The sequence below is a fragment of the Miniopterus natalensis genome, chromosome 1 (assembly GCF_054644295.1).
Source record: "Miniopterus natalensis isolate mMinNat1 chromosome 1, mMinNat1.hap1, whole genome shotgun sequence".
Lineage (NCBI taxonomy): Eukaryota > Metazoa > Chordata > Mammalia > Chiroptera > Miniopteridae > Miniopterus > Miniopterus natalensis.
The window spans coordinates 8,853,506-8,875,006 of NC_142081.1; the positions used below are offsets into that span (position 1 = coordinate 8,853,506).

At 52.5% G+C, this 21,501-nt stretch overlaps 1 protein-coding gene across 1 annotated transcript in view; it reads right to left on the reverse strand.

The window, feature by feature from the left end:
* Positions 1-21,501, reverse strand: part of RIN3 (Ras and Rab interactor 3) — a 74,642-nt gene that overhangs the window by 20,771 nt on the left and 32,370 nt on the right. Inside the window, exons 3-6 of the mRNA XM_016205721.2 lie at positions 15,559-15,631; positions 11,005-11,096; positions 2,006-3,577; positions 169-477 (exon numbers count right to left, since the gene is read on the reverse strand). Of these exons, the coding sequence (XP_016061207.2) occupies positions 169-477; positions 2,006-3,577; positions 11,005-11,096; positions 15,559-15,631 (2,046 nt within the window). The remainder of the gene's footprint in view (positions 1-168; positions 478-2,005; positions 3,578-11,004; positions 11,097-15,558; positions 15,632-21,501) is intronic.

Genomic DNA, 21,501 nt, shown 5'->3' on the forward strand with positions numbered 1-21,501 from the left:
GTGTCCCCACCATGCTCAGTTCTGCCCAGCAGGCCTCTGAATCTGTAAAGGCTTCTCTAGTGCCCTCCAAAGGCTCTGGAGGCCTTGGCAGGGGAAGAGACACGGACCCACACAATATCGCAGCTTGGAGGGTGCCCCCAGCCCAGGCCCCTCTGCCTGCCCGCCTACCTGGGTTGCCGAGGGCCATAGAGTCGTAGATGAGCTTGCAGGTCTTGAGCAGGATGGCTATCTTCTTCTCGGGCGAGTAGGCCTTGTGCATGCTGGTGAACTTCTGCAGGATCTTCTCCATGACGGGCACCTCGGGCACGCTGGTGGTCACCCCCAGGTCGGTGGTGGTGGTGGCCAGGATCACCAGCTGGTTCTCCTTGAGCTGCTGCAGTGAGCCGTCCTTGCTGTGGATCTCACGCAGGCACGAGTCGATGGCTTCTTTCAGGGGCTTCAGGACACACTTGTACAAGGCGGACTCCACTATCGCTTCTATAGGGCGGTGAGAGTAGTAGGGTGAGGACACTAGGGACAGGGATCCTGCCACCAGGCCTTGTTGCCCAACAGTGTGGCTATCCCTGTCTTCTGATCCTGGAAAAACATACTTACCGCCCCAGCAGTCACAACCTGTGGTTCTGACACATGAGACAGTACAGTACATTCCACAGAAAGCCACACAGGGAGCCCTTGGGCTGATACATTTTATCCTAATGCTTTTCACAGGGCCTGGCACAGATTAAACGCTCACAGGGAACCCTCTGGTACACAGCTTTGGAGGGCACTGTTCACATGGGAGTTGCGTGGTGTACAATGTGTGTAGTTGTACATGGAGGTCCTGGGTACCCAGTAAATGTTTGGTGGAATTACTCTTGATGTCTCTCTTAATCCCCAAATCTGCTTGACTCCAGTCTCAAGAATACAGTATATCTAGAACCTGACTTCTTACCATTTCCAAGGCTTGACCTTGACTTGAGCTACCATCATCTCTTGCCTGAGTTATGTTAGTAGCCTCTTGCTCTGGCCCCTTACAGTGTCAACACAGAAGCCAGTATAATCCTGTTACGGCATGTTTGACCGTGACATTACTGTGCCAAGAACCCTCCAATGGCTCCCATCTCATGGACAACAGAAACCGAAGTCTTCCCTGTGCCCTTCAAGACGCCTCGGTGATCTGTCCCTGTGACCTCTCTCACTCAGCACCTTGCTCACTCCCCTATGCTCATGCTGCACCAGCCACACTGGTCTGCTTGCTGCTCCACCACCTGCCACACCTGCTCCTGCCTCAGGGCCTTTGCACCTGCTATTCTTTTGCCTGGAGAAGTCACTTCACAGCTACCCACATGGCTTATTCCTTCACTGTCCTAATGTCATCTTCTCCAAGAGGTACCCTGATCATCTGGTAGAATGGGAGTCAACTGGGTTTGATCTCACAGCAGCTCTGCAACATACAAGCCATGATCTGCAGACGGACCAGCTCAGGCTCTGACGGCGTGGGTCACACAGCTAGCTGGGGGCTGAACAAAAATCTGGACCCGTATCTACTTGACACCAGGGCGATATTTTACTGCATTGAGTGACAGCAGAGAAGTATTCTTGGGAAGTCTTTTTGGCTCTACCCTGTCCCCAGGGGAAGGGCCTCAGCTATTGTTTCCTCATCTGTAAAATGAGAGGGCTTCAGCACAGCCCTCCAGGGTTCCTTCATCCTTGAGAACTGCCACGTCTCCTGCAGAGACCGACTCTGGCCCTCTGGGGCCACAAGTTAGTACTCCGTTTGCATCTAATTGCTCTTGTGACTTGTCTCCCTAATAAAACCGGGAGCATCCTGAGGGTGGGGTCCTGCCCAGCCCCTTATGTGGGCTGAGGTTCTCCCACCGTCTCCCTGGGCACATGAGCTGAGCTTGGAAGCACGAGGCAGACAGCAGACAGGTTAGTTCAGTTAGTCTGAGGGGTGGGAGGGTGGATTATCTGGGGTGATCCCTCCCTCCCTGACACCCACTCCCAGCCCCAGCCCCAGACTGACCCAGCTCCTCCTCGGAATGCAGGGTGGGGTCCACCAGCGCCTTGAGCTCGGTGCTCTGCAGCAGGTAGCTCTTGAGTTGGGTCATCATGGTGCGGATCTCCTGCAGCATCTCGGTGCTGGAGGCCTGGCGGGCCATCATCTCCAGGCTGTACACCTTGTAGTCCTGCACCAGGTTGCCGAAATATGAGGACTTGTCCTGGGCCAGCTCCACCACCTTCTTGTACAGCTTGCGGTCGTTGGAGAGGAAGGCCTGGAAGACGCTGGTGAAGCTCACGAGGCTCAGGCGGTGCCGTGCCTTGCCCAGGATCATGGAGGGCTTCTTCTTCACGCTGGGGCTGCTGAACTGCTCCAGCTCCTCCTCCGTGCTGCTGGTCGAGTAGGAGTCCTGGTCTGTGGCCGAGGTGGGCACTCCCACACTGTCCGAGAGGGAGGCCAGGGAGCCTTTGAACTCCGTAGTGCTCTGGGGCTGGGCGCCGGCCTGGGCCTGTGGGCTCTGCGTCTCGGCGTGGCAGGCAGGGCTCTGGCCTTCCCTGGGTGGGCCGGGGCTGGGTTTCTCATGGGCCACGGTCTCCGCAGAGAGCTCGGCGCTCTCCAAGGGGCTTGGGAGGGCCGAGGCCAGTTGCCGGGAGATCCGTTTCTTCCTAGGAGGCGGGACTGGGGGTTGCCGCATCTTCCTTGGCAACTCTGGCAGACTGCCTGGATCTCTGGCTTTGGCCACTACTTCCTGTCCTTGCTCTGCGGTCCTCTGAGGACTGTCCCCAGGACTGTCTGAGGTCCCCTGGGGAGGCAGGCTGAGTGGCGGTGGCCTGGAAAGAGCTGGCTGGTCCCACTGCGCCGATGTGCCCCTGTCTGCCTTCTCAGGACTCTGGTCCTCCAGGGAGAGTTTTTCGGAGACTCGGCGTCTGGGAGGAGCAGCAGGGACAGCCTTCTTCACAGGCCCTGGAGGGGCGGGGGCCTGCTGCAAGGGGCTAGGGGCTGCCCCTGGCTTCATCTCTTCCTCCCTGAGGGGACCCAGGCCTGCAGGGGTGCATGGGAGCCTCTCACAGGCTGTCATGGGTAGCTGGCTTGGATGGTCTGGGGGGTCTAGGGTATGGGGTGCCAGGTGGGGGTCAGATGCTGGGGATGCAGGAGGAAGGGCATCTGGAGGTGGGGGAGAAGCCACTGGGGGAGAACTGGGCAAAGGACGGACCAGAGCTGGAGCAGGGAGTGGAGGAGGCCGGGTGGGACTGAGGGGATGGAGAGGGGATCCTGGGGGAGGGGGTGCTGGGCGGCGAGGAGCCCACCTGGAGGTGGGTGAGGTAGAGTCAGAGGTGGGAGGCAATGGGCCAGAGGGGTAGCTTCTAAGGGATGGCAGGTTGGCAGGCAGGGCCCTGCCACAGTCCTCGATGAAGATGGGATTCACAAACCACAAGCGGTCATTTCCTGCGGAGAGTTCAATTTCACAGGAGCAGTTTTTGGAATGGGACGCAGACCTGAGGCTGGAGGCTGGGGGTGCCCCTGAGGCTGGGCCTCTTGGGGGTTCTGCTGGGCTGCCACCGGCTCGCCGGGGGTTCAGAGAGGATTCCCAGAAACCTGTGGAAACAAGAGAAGAGGCGGCGGTCAGTCCTGGAGCTGGGCGCCCCGCTTAGCCAGGGGTGGCGTTGTCAGCGGGATGGGGACAGGACCACAGGAGGGCTGGGTGGACCATCACAGCATTCACTTCACTGCTCCCTGGGTTGTTTTCCCCTCTTTGACTGTTTTAACCTCTCCTACCACTTCCTGCCTAGAGAGGGGAAGCCCCGCGGGGCCCTTCCCTGTACAAGTGCTGGGGTGGGGCCAAGCTGAGGTGGAGACAGGCTCAGCTTCAGTGCTGTCCCTTGGTGTGTGAGGGCCCACCCTGGAGGGCACCAATGACACAGGGCGCAGGCAGTGTAGGGATGGAGGGGACAGAAAGCCCAGAGTTCCTGCAGCTGGCCAGCTGGGGGCTCTGAGGCAGGTTACTTGATCTTTCTAGGCCCCTGTGTAGTCGTCTCTAGAATGGGGGTCGCAGCAGGGAAGATGCTTTGGCCACCACAGTCGTTCTATGTAGGAAGAACACACCTATGGATTGTGGCCAGTGAGCTTGGACCTGACCGTTTAAGTGGAGAACACTGGCCACTGCGGAACGACAGGCTCTGGTCAATCTTAATGTTAATGGAGGAAGCTGCCCGCTGCCCGCAGTGGCTCCTGCACTGCTGAGCCAGTTCCAGCACGTGCCTTTCTCCTGATCTAGCCCTCAGGCTCAGCCCGTGGCTACGGCCACCAAAGCACATCTGTCCCTATCTGGTTAGTGCCAGGTGTGTCCTGAGGGAGGGCCATGGAACGCCCAAGCCACAAGGGCACTGGGGTCAACTAGCTCAGGAGTTCTTGACTTCTGGGTACGAAGCCCTATGGGGAATCTGACGGAAGCTCAGGACCCTCCAAAAAGGGCACAGGGCACAATGTTTGAGGACAATTTCAGTTGGCCTACAGCTACTCTGAGCTCACGCAGGCAGCTCCTCCAGGAACAGGGGACCCAGGTCTTGCCCATTGTGTTAATTTGAGAGATTCACAGTGCAGACACCCTTGTTAGTGATGGGGCCAGGCCTCTAGACTCTCACCAGGAGCCCTTTACTTCTGGGAGTGATTCATCAGGAAGAAAACTACAAAAAATAAGGTCCAGGACAGTAACAGGAGCAAACCCGCACCAAGTTCTGGTCATGCGGGCTACTGGCTTTACCTGGACCATCTCGCTGACCCCTGACCCCAGGTCTTCGGTGTAAGTCCTGATATCAGCTCATATTACACATGGAGAGGAGACCCAGGGAATGTAAGGAACTGGTCCACGGTCACAGGTCACCGGGCTGGTGAGCGAAGGAGGTGGGATGTGCAGGTCAGACTAGTTCTAAGGTCTAGACCTGTCACTGCGGTACCCGCCTTCCTTCAAGGGAACTTGCGACACTTCCCATCTCACTTGTTTGGCCAGCGTGAGAGAGTGAGGGGTGGTGTGCGCCCCAGAACTGGGGGTGTGGTAAGAGCACAACAGGCTCTTGGCACTGAAAGCGGACATCATGAGATGGTTGAGGGCAGTGTGAGTGTGCCTGCCTAAGAGATGGGCACTCTCAGGGGTGCCGGCGTTTGCCCCCTTGCTCGCCAGGGCACTGCAAACCCAATCAAGGTGAGCAGGACAAGAGGACCAGAGGCTGCTGAGAACCTGACATGTGAGCCTGCACATCTCTGAGGCGTGGCAGTTATGGGGGGACCACGGGGCTCATGGTTCAGCTCTGTCCTGGCAGAGCCTCTGTGTCTGGCAGCCCAAGTGTGCGGCCAGCTGTCTCCACAGCAACAAGGGTGATAAACTTTCACATGACTGTGAGATTTGCAAAACTCTGTGCACATCGGAGCCACTATCTGAGGACAGAGTGCCGGGAGGGAGGGGGAGTCTCTGGGCTTTCCCACGACCCAGGCTGCCTGGGCCTTGCACTCAACTTTCGTGGGCAGCTACTAACCCCTCCATGACTTGCCCTCTCTCCCGGGTGCTTTGAACCGAGCACACAGCTCTTCTGGCCTCGGGGAGTGAGCAATGGAAGTCCTGCCTACACAGCCCCACAGGTGAACGGAGGCCCCGATGCTCCGAGTTCCCATAAGCCATTCCTTTGGGTAAAGGTGGACATCATGGGGTAGATGATAAACAGAGCTGCCTGCCCATGCCTGGGCACCCCCATTATTGCTCACCTAGATCATGGCATAGCCTGTCTTGCCCCCCCATCCATTCCCCTCCTTGTGGCACCATGTCAGGCATACGGTAGGCCCTTGGTTGCTGTTTGTTCAGAATCACTGCCAGCCCCCTCGCCGGGCACTCAAGGCCCGTGGGATCTGAATCTGTACCTTTTCTAGCGTCACCTGCTGAGTCTTCATTCTCTGCTCACTCCTTCCTGGCCACAGCCTGGGCTGCCACCTTGTCTTGGCTGATGGGTTCACTCGGCTGGGAAAGCTTTTCCCATGCTCTCCACCGCGAGCTCTTACAAATCCTTCAAGATGCCAGTCAGACGTTCCCCGTTTGGTGGAAGCTTCCTGACACACCCAGGCCTCCCCTGCGGTCCCTGTGCTCCGGGCTCTGGCACACCCTCTCGCGGAAGTGGCCCTCACGGACTGGAATTCTCTGGTTTTGTCTGACTCCCGCCTTCCCCTCCCAGGCTCTGAGCTTCCAGAAGGCAGACGTTAGGCTTCATCCTAGCACTTCCAGCACCGAAGACAGTGCTTGGCACTGAGCAGGGGCTCAGCCCTTAAGCTCGCACAGCGGATTAGCTTAGCCAGAGGGGAGAGGCGGGGTTCTGAGGATGGGACACAGGCACAGCTAGTTTTGATGGCGAGGTGGGGATGACCTGAACCATGGAAGGATGTCTCAGGTGAGAGAGTGAGATGAGCAAATGAGAGGAGGGAGGCACAAAGGAGGGCCAAGGAGCTCCCTAAGTGGGCAGACCCCCAGCCAGACAGCCTATCTCAGGATAGCCAGGTGGGTTCATCATGCACAGATTAAAAAACAAAACAACGCACATTTCCTACAGCTCAGGTTTGGGTTCTGGCAGGAGTGAAAAGACGCTGGGGTTCAGGGAAATGGGCCTAGGGCCTGGCTGACAAGGAAATGTTCCCTGCCCCTAAGACAGGCCTGGTGGCTGCACCCTGGCAGGGCAGAGGCCTCAAACCAATGCCACTCTGGGGGAAGCTGAGACCTGAGGGGCTACACTTTAGGATCTGGGGGACTGTTAGGGAATCACAGTGGCAGTGCAGGGTTTTATGCTAAAAAAAAAAAAAAAAAAAAGGAAGTAGGTCACCTTCTCTGCAGCCTGCAGAACATCAAGGCCAGAGGAAAAGCGGAACACTGTCTTGCAACCCTAGTGGTTGGTAAATCTGTGGGCATCTGTGTTTAACGGCACCACGCCAGGCCTTGGCTCAGCTGCCAGTGCTCCTCTCAGGGCCCCTGCGCGGCCCTCGGACTGAGGGACATTTTGCTGGCCCTTGGCCTCCCGTGCCTTATATGGAGATACCTCTTGCCAGGTGCCCACTCCTACAATCCGCAGGGGGCTGGGGCCAGGCCAGGTGCTGGGTTGTAGGCCCCGGGGGCAAAGGTGACAAAGGTTTCAGTGCTGGGGAACCTGGGCTAGCGGCAGGACAGAAAGGGTATGAGTAAATGCAACGACGCGTATTCCAGATACCATGAAATGGCTCATAAGTTCAATGAGTTCAGCGAATAAATATTTTTGTGGCATCCCAAAGATGGGCTGTTGGACAGCCCATTGAAAACTTGAGTTTTCAATGAATCTTTAATAACTACGAAAATTCTCACTATATAACATAAAAGAAAAAGCAAATTACATGCTAACTTGGAAGAGCTAGAGAACATATGCCTTTTCTAAACATATTTTAAACCTGTTAAACATCCTGCAGACAAGTCAGAGAGCGTCGGCAAACCTAACCCGTAGTTACCTCTGCTTTCTCTAGATTCCTTTGCGTTTAGGATCAACCGCATATAGTTTAGTGCTGAATTGCTCCCTACGTTACTTTTGTAGCCCCAAGATTACTCCTATATAGCCCGCCCTTTCAAATGTTGCCGTTTCCAAGGCCAAACTCAGGGTTTCTCATGTCAGCTCACGAGTGCGTGTTCTGGGCTGTCACATGGTGCTGAGCCTGCAAATCAATAGCTCCCTTTCAGCAACAGCATCCCTGTCTGAACAGCAAGCTTGTGCAACTGTTTGGACATTTATTACATTCTGCTCACTTGGTAAAAAGTGAGTAGAAGGCCAGGAAAAGAATACTGCTAACACCAGTGATAGGAAACACACATGCCTCAGAAACTTATTCCATGCAGATTGGTGTGGCCACTGTGGAAAACAGTACGGAGGGTCCTCACAAAATTAAAAGCGTAACTGCCTTATGACCCAGAGGGTCCACTTGTGAAAATATATCCGGAGAAACCCAAGACACTAATTCAGAAGAATATCTGCACCCGTGTTCACTGCTGCACTATTTACAATAGCCAAGATCTGGAAGCGATCCAAGTGCCCATCAATAGGCGAGTGGATCAAAAAGTTGTGGTACATATGTACAATGGAATATTACTCAGCCATGAAAAAGAATGAAATCTTACCATTTGTGACAGCATGGGTGAACCTAGAGGGTATTATGCTAAGTGAAATAAGACAGTCATGGGAAGACAAATATTACATGATTTCACTTATATGTGGAATCTAAAGAGCAAAACAAACAAATAAACAAAGTAGAAATAGACTCATAGATACCGAGAACAGGCTGATGGTTTGCCAGAGGGGAGGGGGTTGGAGGACTGGGTGAAAAAGGTGAAGGCATTAAAAAGTACAAATTGGTAGTCCCAAAATAGTCATAGGGATGTAAAGTACAGCATAGGGAATATAGTCAATAATATTATAATAACTGTGTGTGGTGCCAGGTGGGTACCGGAAATATTGGGGGGAATATGTTGTAAAGTATATGATTGTCTAATCACGATTCTGTACATCTGAAACTAATACAAAATAACACTGAACGTAAACTGTAATTGAAAAAATAAAAACAACTTATTCCAATTGCAAGTGAGGCGGGGCTGGATCAGAGCCTCGCAGTAGAGGGGTAGGGGAAGCAGGAACTGGGAGCTGAAGGGACGGAACGCTGGGTGCGGCTGCCCAGCCAGCCTGTGTGTGTGGGGAGCAACTGTGCTCGCAAAGCCCACTGACCTTCTGCTCTGTTGCTGGGAGGTTCCCCAGTCCTTTCACTAAGTCCTCTTGTATCTATGCGAGTTTGGCTGGGTTTCAGTTCTCCGCCCCAAAATGCCTTACCTAGAACAACGCCTGACACTGGGCGCAGTACCTGTGAATCCTAGTTCTTGGCAAATGCTGCTCTTTGCATATTTATCATCACAGGGGAAGGAGTGTGAGGCTCAGGCCTGAACATCTCAGAGCCGAGGCCTGGCCTCAGCTGGATGCACCCTCTCAGCTCCAGTCTCCATCCATGCAGGGGATGGATGGAACCAGGGAAAAACTATTCTGATGAGCCTTGCTTTGCATCCTTCAGCCCTTGGGGACACCGGGTCTGATCAGAACCCTCTGGTTCCTAAGCTGTGAGTCCCTAAGGGGTTCGTGTAAATCTCCTTCTCAAGGAAGTAAGCGCTGACAGCCGGGTCTGAACTGCCACCAGCTTCCCAGATGGCAACCTCCCTCTTCCATTTCGTCGCACCTGAGGTCAAGCTCTCCACCATAGAAGGGCTTGTCTATTCCAGAAAGGAATGTCCCCGGGGTGCCTGCCTGAACCCCATAGTGTGGCCAAACTGACCCTCCTCTCCGCGGTCATCCTCCCCAGGCCAAGCCCATCCATCTCACTTGCCTACCAACCTGGCCTCAAGTTGAACACTGACAGCTCATTGCAAAGTCACCGAGAAGTCACCAGGGGCAGCTGAGGGGCAGCGGAGAGGCTGTGCTGGGAGTCAGAAAGCCCTGGGCGCTCATCCCAATTTGCTCATTTCCTACCCGGGCACCCTGACATGTTCCTGAGCTGTGCTAACACTTGATTTTCTATCTTTAAAATGGGGACACCAGGATTACACAAGACAGTGCTAAGTGTGTTGCAAGGAGTGTCATTCATGCCACTTTAGACCTCAGGGGGGGATATCATTTGTACTGTGTGAATTACAAAATCGTTACCTCTTCCACATTCAAACTTCTAGGAGGGTAAGAGCTTTACAACTAAAATACCTGGGGGTGAAATTCAGTGTTTATTCCCCAAGTCAACTGGAAACTGGTCCTAAAGTTTATGAAGTGGGTAAATCAGACCTAGGAGAGCCCAGGTAAAGAGTTAAGAGGCAGCATGGCGGAGGGGAGGGTGCTGCAGCTAAACTGCCTGGCTCAGGTCTCAGCTCTGCCACCGACTGTGTGATGCTGGACAGGTTACTCAAGCTCCCGTGCCTCAGTTTCCTCTGCCATAAAGGGGGGCTACAATAATAGAACCTACTTTCTAGGGTTGTTTGAAGATTTGAGGAGTAGATGCAAGTGAAGAGGTTATAAACCCAGTCAGTGCTCGCTAGATGTTGACACCCCAGGGCCTGGAGGACTCCTCCTTCCTCATTTTGACCATGAACTTCTTTGTGGCTGCCCAGAGAACCTCTGCTGCCCAGAGGCCACTCTGGGTGGTGGACGGCACCTGGCCTGGGAAACAGCGAGCGTCTTCTCTGACCTCGGGTGCACCCCTAACTTCTTCTATGACCTGGCCTTGGCCTCTGGGTCATTGCTGCCTCCATTGGACCAGCACTGGTGACCAGGGCGCTACTCTGCTCCAGGCATTGTGCTCAGCTGTGTGCAGTGCCGGGTCCCCTGCGTGGTTTAGTCTTGATAAAGACCTAGTGAGTAACTGCTTTGTTCATAAACTTGACCAGGCCTCTGCCCAGCATATGGAGCCTGCAGAGCAGGCTGGCCCGGCTTCCCAAGGGCCAGCATGGTGAGGTGCTAGCTAGTCAGAGCACTCAGCAAAGTCTGACACATGGAAAGGGCCCAGGAGACGTGCGATCTCACTACCATGTGGAAGGGCTAAGATCAGGAACGCTCTTGTCTTTCCTCCTTTCTTTTCCTCTCCCTCATCAGAAGGGTAAGGAGCAGAGTAGGGTGTGCACCATTGAGAAGGCCCTTGGAGGTTGGTTCAGCCTCTCTCAGAGCCAAGCCCTGACAACAGGTGACCCTGACCAGCCCCAGCTCCCTCAGAGCTCCTGGGCGACTGTTAAAAGGCCCCATTTTGAAGGCTGGGAGAACCTCCCTGCTACAGGGGCATAGCAGCCTGGGGCAGGGGGGTGGGTGGTCCCATGGGAGCTGGGACTGAGGATCCAGCTTGGTCTCAGCCTGAGGGGCCACCCCTCTGCGCGGTGGTCAGCAGGGGCAGTCCTAGGGCCCTGTTTCCTCAAGCCCCACCACTTCCCCTGCCCCTGCCCCTCAGGGCGGACTTACCCAGGCCCAGGTTGGAGATGGTCTTGAGGTCTGTGAAGCTGCTGGCCTCGAGGATGGCCTGCGGCAGCCTCAGCGTGAAGGGCAGTAAATCTCTGTGGAGACACGAGGTGTTGGAGGTCATGTCGGGGGAGGGATCTGTGTGTCCATTTCCCAGCCCCCGCAGCCCATAAAGGAAGAATAGCTGCAACCCTGCTGGCTGCTGAGGTCTCGGTGCAGACTGGAGGCTGCCTTGGGGTAGAGGGGCATAGCCCGAGGCTGAGGCAGCATCCGGTCAGATCCAGGTCCCAGGCCAGCTCTATGGCCCAGAGACGTGGGAGACGCTCCACGGGAGTGGGGCGGGGCCACAGCGCTCCCCTGGAAGCCCAGGAAGCTTCCAATAAAGGCCCCATTCCGGGTAAAGCTCGTGACCCGCCCCTTCCTGCCCTCTGACCCTGGCAGCTCCACACTGAGATGTGCAGCAAGCACACAATCAGACATTTCCTAGTGAGTGCAGTCAGAGTCCCCGATGAGCGCACAGTCAGACATCCCTGACAATGCACAGTCAGACAGCTCAATCTGCTGCCTTTGGTCTGAATGGAGAAGTAAGCGTTCAGGGATCTCTCCAGAGATCTCCCAGCAGGGACTCAGATACCCTTCCCCTTTATTGTGCAGGTAGGGAAACTGAGGCCCAGAGAGGGAAAGGAATATGTCCAGACCACACGACAGGTTGATGGCAGAGTGTGCTGAGTCCCAGGCCTCCTCACTTCCAGCCCAGGGCTGTTTCAAGGGGCCAGGAAGGGGAGAGTGGCACTGAAGGAGCCCGAAGACGGACAGTCCCAATTCTATGCCTCGTCCTAGCATTCGAGGCCCATCACAGTCTGACCCTGACTTCCTGTTTCCAGTCATATCCACCGCTCTGTCTTCTCCCCAAACCTCAATTCCAACCCCACGGGCAGGCATTAATACCCTTGCATTAATTACTTAATTTGGGATCAGAATCCCGTAGGGGAGCTGCTAAAAATGCACATTCCAGATCCACGTGCAAGGGTGCCCAGTGTCAGGTCTGGGGGTGGGCCAGGAATCCACATTTTTTAATAGCTCTCAAGGGGATCCTGACGGACACAGCCTTGGGTGGGAATCACAGCCCCCAAAGCAAGGGCGATCAATAAAAATAAAAATTAAGTAGCTGTCCAGATATATATGTATGCATATATTCCCTTATAAAGTATTAAGCCCATTAAAAAGCATTCACAAAAAGAAAATTCCAAAATGAGATTTTTAGAACAAGTGTTCTAACATTCCCACACACACACTGGTGGGTCAGCTTGCACACCTCCCAGGATACAAATGCCCCTCCCTGGAAGCCTTTGTTCTAGGTGGTGCTTTTCAAACTTTTTGGATCATGACTGTTGGTAAGAAAGACATCTAGCATCACGATGCAGTGCACACACACACACACACACACACACACACACACACACACACACACCCCTAAAACAAGTTTAGCATGAATCTTAGTCCAGCTACATGAGACACATGCTGGTATTTTCTAGTCTAGTTGAATTTTTCATTAAAAAAGCCAGTCATGATCCACACAATTGATTTGATGACCCCCTCTGAGTGTCTTCTGCCATCACCAACCAATCCACTGGAAACCAACGGGGTGTTCCCCAAGGTCACTCACTACCTGCACCTGGAGATAGTACAGACCCCACAGGTTAAGGACTCTGTTCCACCACATTGCCCCCACCTTGGGTACCCATTGCAAATCCCAGGCCACCTGTACTTCTGACTGGCTATAGACCCTGTCCTCAGGTTGGACAATTTTCTACAACAGCTCTCAGAACTTGGGGAAACACTTGACTTACATTTATTGGTTTATTATAAAGGCCCAATGGAAGAGGTGCACAGGCAAGGTATGGGGATAGGGGCAGGGAGCGTCCATGCCTGTGCAGATGAGACACCCTCCCAGCACGTGGGTGCTCATCTGGGAGGCTGGTGGGCGGGTCTGAAAGTTCCAGCCCTCTAGTCACCTGGTGATCAGTGCCATCTTGAGGTTATCTAGGGCCCACCTGTGTCACCTCTTAGAATAAACTCAGGTGTGATTGAAAGGGGCTCATCATGAATAATGAAAGACACCCCATTACTCAAGGCTTTAGAGGCTCTGTGTCAGGAACCCGGACAAATACCACATATTTTTGTTATATACCACACTCCTAATGGGTTGTAACCCGTAGACTGAAAAACACCACAGACCATGGATATTACCTCATTAAGTCTTTGGCACGGGATACCTTTCTCCTCTCACTGAGGGGCTAGGCACCTCCCTAGGTTCTGGGAAATTTGGGGGTGGTTTGGGGACTACTTCTAAGATGTGAGACAGGGCCCAGGAGAACAATATCTGAACCCCCTCAATGCGCATGGCACCCTAGGCTCCATCTCCTCACAGATCCTGGTGACTTTTGTGGTTTTGAACGTCAATCACTGTAGATGAAAGAGCATAAATTTTTTTGTTTGTTTTGTGTGTTTTGTTTTTTGTTGTTTTTTTTAAGTGAGAAAGAGGGGGAAAGACAGAAAAAACCAGTCTTGAACTTCAGAATCCATAGACCCAGCTAAAACCCTAGCTCTGCATTCCTGGCATGGTGTCATGTCCATGTCCTGGCAGGACAGTGGGGACACAGTGCCCTCTTATGGGTTGTTTTGGGAAGTAAATGAGCTGGGGTGTAGGAACCACGCAGCACCGACCTGTACCTAGAGGCAGCGTGCCAAGGGTACCTCTCAGGGCCTCTGAGCAGTGGGTGAGGCTCCTTCCCTCTGCCCTGCTCGCCAGGACCATCCGAGGGCAAGACGGAGGTTCCTGGCTGAGGTGGCAGGGGAGGCAGCTCCAGGCGGTGATAACAGCTCTTTCTTCCAAGGCAAAGAGGCCCAGCCCGCCACCCCCTCCTGCCAGGAGGAAGGTGGCAGCTTAGTCACAACACTTGGTGCCTGGACACCTCCTAGAGAGGGCAGGCCCACGGGGCCCCTTCCTTCCTACCTCATTTCGGTTCACTGCACCCCCTTCACGAGGCTACCGACTCCTGACCCCAGCATGAGCTGAGGACCAGACCTCATGGACCCTGTAAGGGGCTCAGCAGAGACCTGCAGTGTAGCAGGTGCTCCAGACACGATCACATGTGTTCACCCTCCTGTTGCCCAGGATGGAGCCCCAGCATCTCCCTCCCAGGCAGCTCCTGCTTCCCCCCCTCCTCCAGTGCCTGCCCCACTGCTCTGGTTCCCTATTCTCTGCCTGGGGCAGAGGCCTTCCTCCACACGGCTGGTCCCCACCCTCCCCTTGCCTCAGCCCCACCCCCCGCAGCCCTGTCACTCTGCCGTCTGTGAGCAGCAGGTGGCTCAGGGCACCCACGGAAGGAAGTGCCTATAGCTCTGCGCAGGGCGTTCAAGGCCCTCCAAGCATGTTATCTCCCACCCTAAGTGTCCGGTTCTCCCCGTGAAACCCTCCCTGAGCTGCCCATAGCTTTCCCACTGCCAGCCGCTGCCCACGCCATTTCGTCTGCCTGGAATTCTCCTCCCGTCCTCCTTTGCCTGACCTCCAGTGTCACCTCTCCCACCAAGAGGGCCTGGGCTCCCCCGTATTTGGGAGGGCAAGCTTCAAGGGAGCAGCTCACACGTCATTCTCTGGCCTCGGGCCTGTGCCTGCGCTGGGCAGAAGCAGCGGCTTCAGGAGTAGACAGGCTCTAGTTCAGATCGGGCTCCACCTTGGGCCGTGTGGCCCGAGGCAGGTCACACCTCAGTTTTCTCATCCGCAGCAGCACCAGGAAGGCGCCTGGTTGTGTCTGCAGCACTCGCTTCGTGCCAGGGGCTCTCCTAGGCCCTTTACAAGGGTCCTTGTGTCCGATGCTGCGCACTCCGGGGGAGGGGTCACCCTCCCATAAGTGGCTCTGTGATGAGCGTAGCTCCTGGCAGGACAGCTGCAGGGTTAGAAGGACTAGCTCTTCGAAGGAGGGAGAAGTGGGCCTGGAGTCCAGGACCCCGAGACATCCTGTCCAGCTTCTAGCCAGTTTTTGTCAGGACACTGTAGCTTAAGCCATCAGCTTCTGACACCAACATGTATTTTTAAATTCCTGTTGACCTGCAACCAGCTCTGAATAAATAGAGCAGCTCTGAGGGTGGTTAGCAGACACCCACTCCACCCAACAGCTGCTCCGCAATCAAAGGCTCTCTCCCGTGGAGGGCACCAGCCCTTCCTGCTGCCCCGACAGGAAGTTCTTCCTATAACCCCCAACGGGGTGCGCCAGGCCCCCACAGGACTCCAAGCTGGCCTGGAGGCCAGGCCCGGCAAGCGAAGGTGATGGGCAGGTGAGGTGAGGAAGGGGTCCTTACTGGCAGGTCCAAGAAAGCAGCGGAACCATCGCCACCTCCCCGGTTACCAGGGCAAAGCCAGGGACTGTCCCCTCTCTGCATCCTGTGGGCTGCACCCTTCTCTCTGGGGGCTTCCCTGGGACTCCCCACCCCCACCAACGTTGTGTGGACATCTGTTGCAACCAGACGCCCTCCCGTGGGGCCAGGTCTACTCACCTACTGACACAGTAGAATGCGATCAGTCTGAAGATGTCCTCAAACACAAGAACCGAGCCTTCCAGGTACAATACTGAGGAGAGAGGACAAAGGCCTGGATGAGTGTCCCTGTCAGAGGGAAGGAGGGTCCCCAAGGGCAGGGCCGTGTCTGCTGAGTTCACTGCCACAGTGTCTGGCCTACTGCAGCCACATACACATCAGCTGCCAACTGGGCCACAGGGAAGTGAGAAGTGAACGTCTATGGCAGAGATTTTCAATCTTTTTAATCTCAGGGCACACACAAACTAATTATGAAAATCCTGTGGCACACCAAAAAAAAAAAAAAAAAGTTTATTTTTTTGTCAATCTGACAAATAAAAGGTATAATATTGATTCATTCACACTGGATGGCTATTGTTGTGTTTTTATCTGACAATCTAGGGGAAAAGAGGTCAGTGCCCAACTAAACAGTCAGGTAATCGCATGTTTTAAAGATTCTTGCAGCTCACTGGTTGAAAATCACTGTTCTAGGGTGTGAATCCACTGACATTTGGGGTGGTGATTTATAGCAGCTGCTGTTATCTTAACTAATATGCGTCATCCTGGGCAAAATAACACAGAATCCTCTGGAGTGTAAAAGCAGAATGAAACATTTAATTGACCAGGGTCATCTCAACTTGACAATTCTGAACACCGAGGGGACAGCAGGAAGGAAGTTGCCCTGTTCTGTCTTGGTCTCCGGGGGGTTCATCAGCTCAGGCTGCTGAACCGGGGCCACTGGCCTTCCACCCAAGGGGGCCTACTAGGACCTCACTTGATTTGTCTGTGTGGTAACCCAAGGGTGAGGTTGACCCTGGTGTTTTCCAGCTCTGACAGGAAGAGGGGTAAAGCATCTGCTCAAGATCCCTTCCCGGGTGAGCATGGCTCTTTGGAGGGGCAGGGTGCCAGGATGTGGCATCAGTGCCCGAAGCTGGGGGTGCAGTGACCAGGACACAATACCATGCCCTGCGTTGCACCCTCAGGGCAAGGGGCCCAGGGAACCTGAGCGAGTTGCTGACCAGTGGTCTCAGCACCATCCATCCCCCTGACTTCTGACTCTCACCTCAGGATTTCATTTGTCCAGCAGGGATGCTCCCTGTACTGGGACCCCCCCCCCCCCACAGTGCACTTTTTCAGGCATCAGAAGAGCTGAGAAACTTGGGCATCACACTTCAGTTCCTACCTCCCGAGGGTCTCCTAGCACCCCAAGACCCGGCCCCAGGGCTGGTTCTCACTCTGGGATCAACGATGTGACTCTGGGTCACATCAAAGGGAAGGAGCCCTTCCAACCCTGAACTCTCGTGCGTCCAGGCGACATCAGCCAGCCGGCCTGTTTTCAAAGCCTAGGACAGCATGCCACTGTATGGGTGGTCTGAGACGGGTGTAGGGGACACATGAATCAACAGGCATTGGTCTAATAGCTTTTGTAAAATATTCGTCTACCTTCCATAGACTAGACACTGTTCTAAACAGTTAACATGATTTTTTTTAAAAAGTTGACATTAATCACCTATTTATGGCAAAGAGATCATGGTTTCCCATTAGGAGAGATATAAAAAATGTAAAAGGGAGTTTAAAGAAAAATATTACGTCGATCATAGTATGGGAGGCACTCTAACCGAAGTCTCAGAAAACAGCCCGTGGAATCAGCACCCTCCGTGAATTAATAGTGGTGGGGGGCCCAGAGCGCCACCTAGTGCTGACATTTGGCACATCACCAACTGTCCCCTCAGCACTGGCCAAGGGAGCCTGGTGCCAAAAGACCTGCAGTTGCAAGAGGTAGAGACGATTCCACCTGTAACCTGGGAACATGAAGCCCTCCCGCAGGAGTCCCTCAGGGGGTTAGTGGTGACGCCCGCAGAAAGTCAGCTCCTATACAGGACGCGACCAACAGCTGGCAGCCTTCCTTTCCACCGAGACGCGGTCTGACCCTTGCACAACACAGACCAGACCTTTCAGATGAAGTGAGTCACTCCCTCCCCTGTGCCCTCCGGCACTTTAGATAAAGCCCATACTTCTTTCAGACTTAGTTTACCCGACGTCTGTGTGCTGGTCGGGTCCTCGAGCGCAGGGACAGGGCTCATTCATTTTTGTAAAGGAGGGCGGACAGGCAGCCTGTTCTAGACGTAGTGGCCAGTCACCTTTCTACTGTTAAAACTGTAGAATTTTAAAATCACAAGCAAGGGTGAAGGCTCCTGTTTCTTTCTTTAGACCTCTTCTGCCCCAGCCCCAGCCAGCTGCCCACATCTGCCCCGTGCCAGGGGCGGGAACCGCTTCCCTTCAAGCCAAGGCCATGGGGAGCTCCTGCGCCAGGGCTGGGCCCCAATGGGAGTCTCCCTCAGCAGCCAGCAGAGCCACTGACTGCATCGTACACTTTAAATGGATGAATTTATAATGTAGGATGCATGATATGAACACGTCTCAATAAAGCCATTATTTAAAAAAGTGCCCGCAGAGTGGACAGTTTCACTGCCTGCATTAAGTTTTCCTGGGATTTTTATAATAAGCACCTGTGAGTTCTGTAAGCAGAGAAACTGTAAAGATTCTCTACACTTTTCTCTAATTTTCTAAGGTTCTCTGTAAACGTTTCTCTAAACTGGTTTCCAGGGCCCTCTCAGCTCACAGCCCTGCAGGGCACAGCTGACAAGTCCCCACGCCACCCACCCATGTCGCCCCTTAACACTCCCCACCTCCAAGCCAGCTTCAGAGTGAGCCTTGGGAATGTCCAGCGCCCACTCTGCCCTTGGCAGCAGTTCTCGGCAGGGACCTGGCCAGCTGGCTCCTCCCAATAAAGATGCCAGTGCTGGGGGGTCACCTTTGACAAACACTAACAGTGACCCCTCCACTGTGTAGTCTCCAGGGTCCCTCAGCAGAAACCTTGGTGGGAACACACCAGCCCCTCTCTAACCATTTCTCTTTCAAAGGGTGAGGCGAGAGAACGGGTGCCAGCCAGCAGCATGTGTCACATCCCAAGATGACAATAGGTGACAGCAGAACTCTGCCTCCACATGGAGAAAAGGAAACCTTTCACCTGTGACTCACCCTCAAGGCTGAGTGGGGACAGGGCAGAGATGCCAGGTCCACAGGTGCCGGAATGGTTTCTAGCATTTACAACCCCAATGTCAAAATGCAATATCTGCAAAGAACTGAAAGCTAGCAGATTATTTTAAAAAGGAAATTCCATTTTATCATTCAATAGTCCAAATGAACTGCCAAGGACAGAGGCTGTGTATCTTTTGTTCTTCATGGTTACCCAGCACCAGGCATGGTGCTTAGCGTGTTGCTGGCTCTCAAATGTTTATTTAATTATTTGTTTACAAAACGTTTTATTTGAAAATACTGATAGATTCGCAGGAAGTTGGGGAGATGCACGGGGAGGTCCTGGGCACCCTTCATACAATTTTACATGGGCTCATGTGCATGTGTGTGTTTGTACCATACTAAGAATTGTATCCCATGTGTCGTTGCCTATAATCACCACCACAATCAAGATATCTCACTGTACCATTACCACAGGGCTCTCTGAGCTTCCTTCGTAGCCACAAGCCATCCTTTCCCCTCACCGCTAAGCCCTGGCAACCACTAATCTGTTCTCCATCTCTATGACTATGTTATTTCACAGATGTCTGATAAATGGAATCACACAGCATCTAGCCCTGAGACTGGCTTTTTTCACTCAGCATAATTTCCTCAATGGTCATCCAGGTTGCTGACTGAACTGATCGCCTGTCCCTTTTTAGTGCCGAGTAGTAGTCCATGGTTTGGATGTAGCACAGTTAGCCTGACTATTCACCCACTGAAGGACATCTGGGGAGTTTCCAGCTTAGAGTTATTATGCATAAAGCTACCATAAACATTTGCGTACAAGTTTCTGCATGAAAATATGCTTTCCTTTCTCTGCGACCTATGTCCAGGAATGCTATTTCTGGGTCATATGGTAAGCCCATCAAAGGAACTGCCAGCCTACTTTCCAGAGTGGCCACACCATTCTGCTGTCCCACCAGCAATGTAGGTGGGGGAAAGGATGGCTTGTGGCTACAAAGGAAGCCCAGAGTTTCCCCATGTTTGCCCATTTGATGTCACTGTTTTTTATTGTAGTCATTCCAGCAGATGTAGAGTGACCTCTCATTAAGGTTTTCATTTGCATTTCTCTAATTTGGATTTTGGAAAGATGTTGAACATCTTTTCATGTGGTTATTTGTTATCTGTAAATCTATCCGCTAATTTTCTAATTGGATTTTTTTTATGTTGAGATGTGTTTTTTTTTTAAAAAAAAAATCACTTTATTAAGATATTCACATACCATACAACTATCCAATTTAAAGTACATAACCAATGGTCTTACTATATTAACAGGGTGGGTTGTGCAACCATCACCAAAGTTGATTTAAAAAATTTTCATGCCTGGCCAGGCGTGGCTCAGTGGTTGAGCATCGACTTAGGATCTGGGAGATCGTGGTTCGATTCCCAGTCGGGGCACATGCCTGCATTGTGGGCTCGGTCCCCACTTGGGGGTGTGAAGGAGGCAGCTGATCAATGATTCTCTCTCATCACTGATAGTGCTATCTCCCTCTCTCTTCCTTTCTCTGAAATCAATAAAGATATATTAAAAAAAAAATTATCATCCCAAAAGAAACCCTGGACCCATTAGCAGTCACTTTCCATTCCTCCGTCCTTCTAGCTTATGTCAACCACTAATTTACCTTCTGTTCCTATGTATTTGCCTATTCTGGACACTTCACATAAATGGAATCACAATATGTGGTTCTCTGTGTCTGGCTTCTTTCACTCATAATATTTTCAATGTCTATATTGTAGCATGTCCTTTTGGGTCGTATCCACTTTTTGACTACTACAAGTAATGCTGATGAAATCTGTATACGCATTTTTGTGTGGACATATACTTTCATTTCCTTTGGGTATATGCCTAGAAGTGGAATTGCTGGGTCATCTGGTAACTACGTGTTTAAGAAACTACCAAACTGGAGGACTTCAACAGCATAAAAAAGAACCAGTCAGAAATGAAGGCTACACTAACTGAAATAAAGAATAATTTATAGGGAATCAACAATAGAGTAGGTGAAGCTGAGAATCAAATCAGCAATTTGGAATATAAGGAAGCAAAAAACACCCAACCAGAACAGCAAAACGAATCCAAAAAAAGGAGGATAGTGTAAAGAGCCTCCGGGGCAATTTCAAGTGTACCAACGTTCATATCATAGGGATGCCAGAGGGAGAAAAGAGAGAGCAAGAAATTGAAAACCTATTTGAAAAAATAATGACAGAAAACTCCCTAACTTGGTGAAGGAAACAGACATACAAGTCCAGAAAGCACAGAGCCCTAAACAAGAGGAACCCAAAGAGGCCCACACCAAGACACACCATAATTAAAATGCAAACGGTTAAAGACAAACTGAGAATCTTAAAAGCATCAAGAGAAAAGCAGTTAGTTACCTACAAGAGAGTTCCCATAAGACTGTCAGCTGATTTTTCTAAAGAAACTTTGCAGGCCAGAAGGGAGTGGCAAGAAATATTGAAAGTGATGAAAGGCAAGAACCTACAGCCAAGATTACTTTACCCAGCAAAGCTATGGTTTAGAACAGATGGACATGCAGAGCTTCCCAGACAAGAAGAAGTTAAAGGAGTTCATCACCACCAAACCAGTATTACATGAAATGTTAAAGGGTCTTCTTGAAGAATAAGAATATGAAGAAAAGACAAAATATATGAACAATAAATGGCAATAAATACATATCTATCAAAAATTGAATCCACTAACAAAATGAACAACCAGAACAGAAACAGACTCACAGATAGAGAACTTTTCGTTGGTTGCCAGGTGGGAGGGGGGTTGGGGATGGGCAAAAAAAGGTGAAGGGATTAAGATGGACAAATTGGTTGTTACAGAATAGTCATGGGAATGTA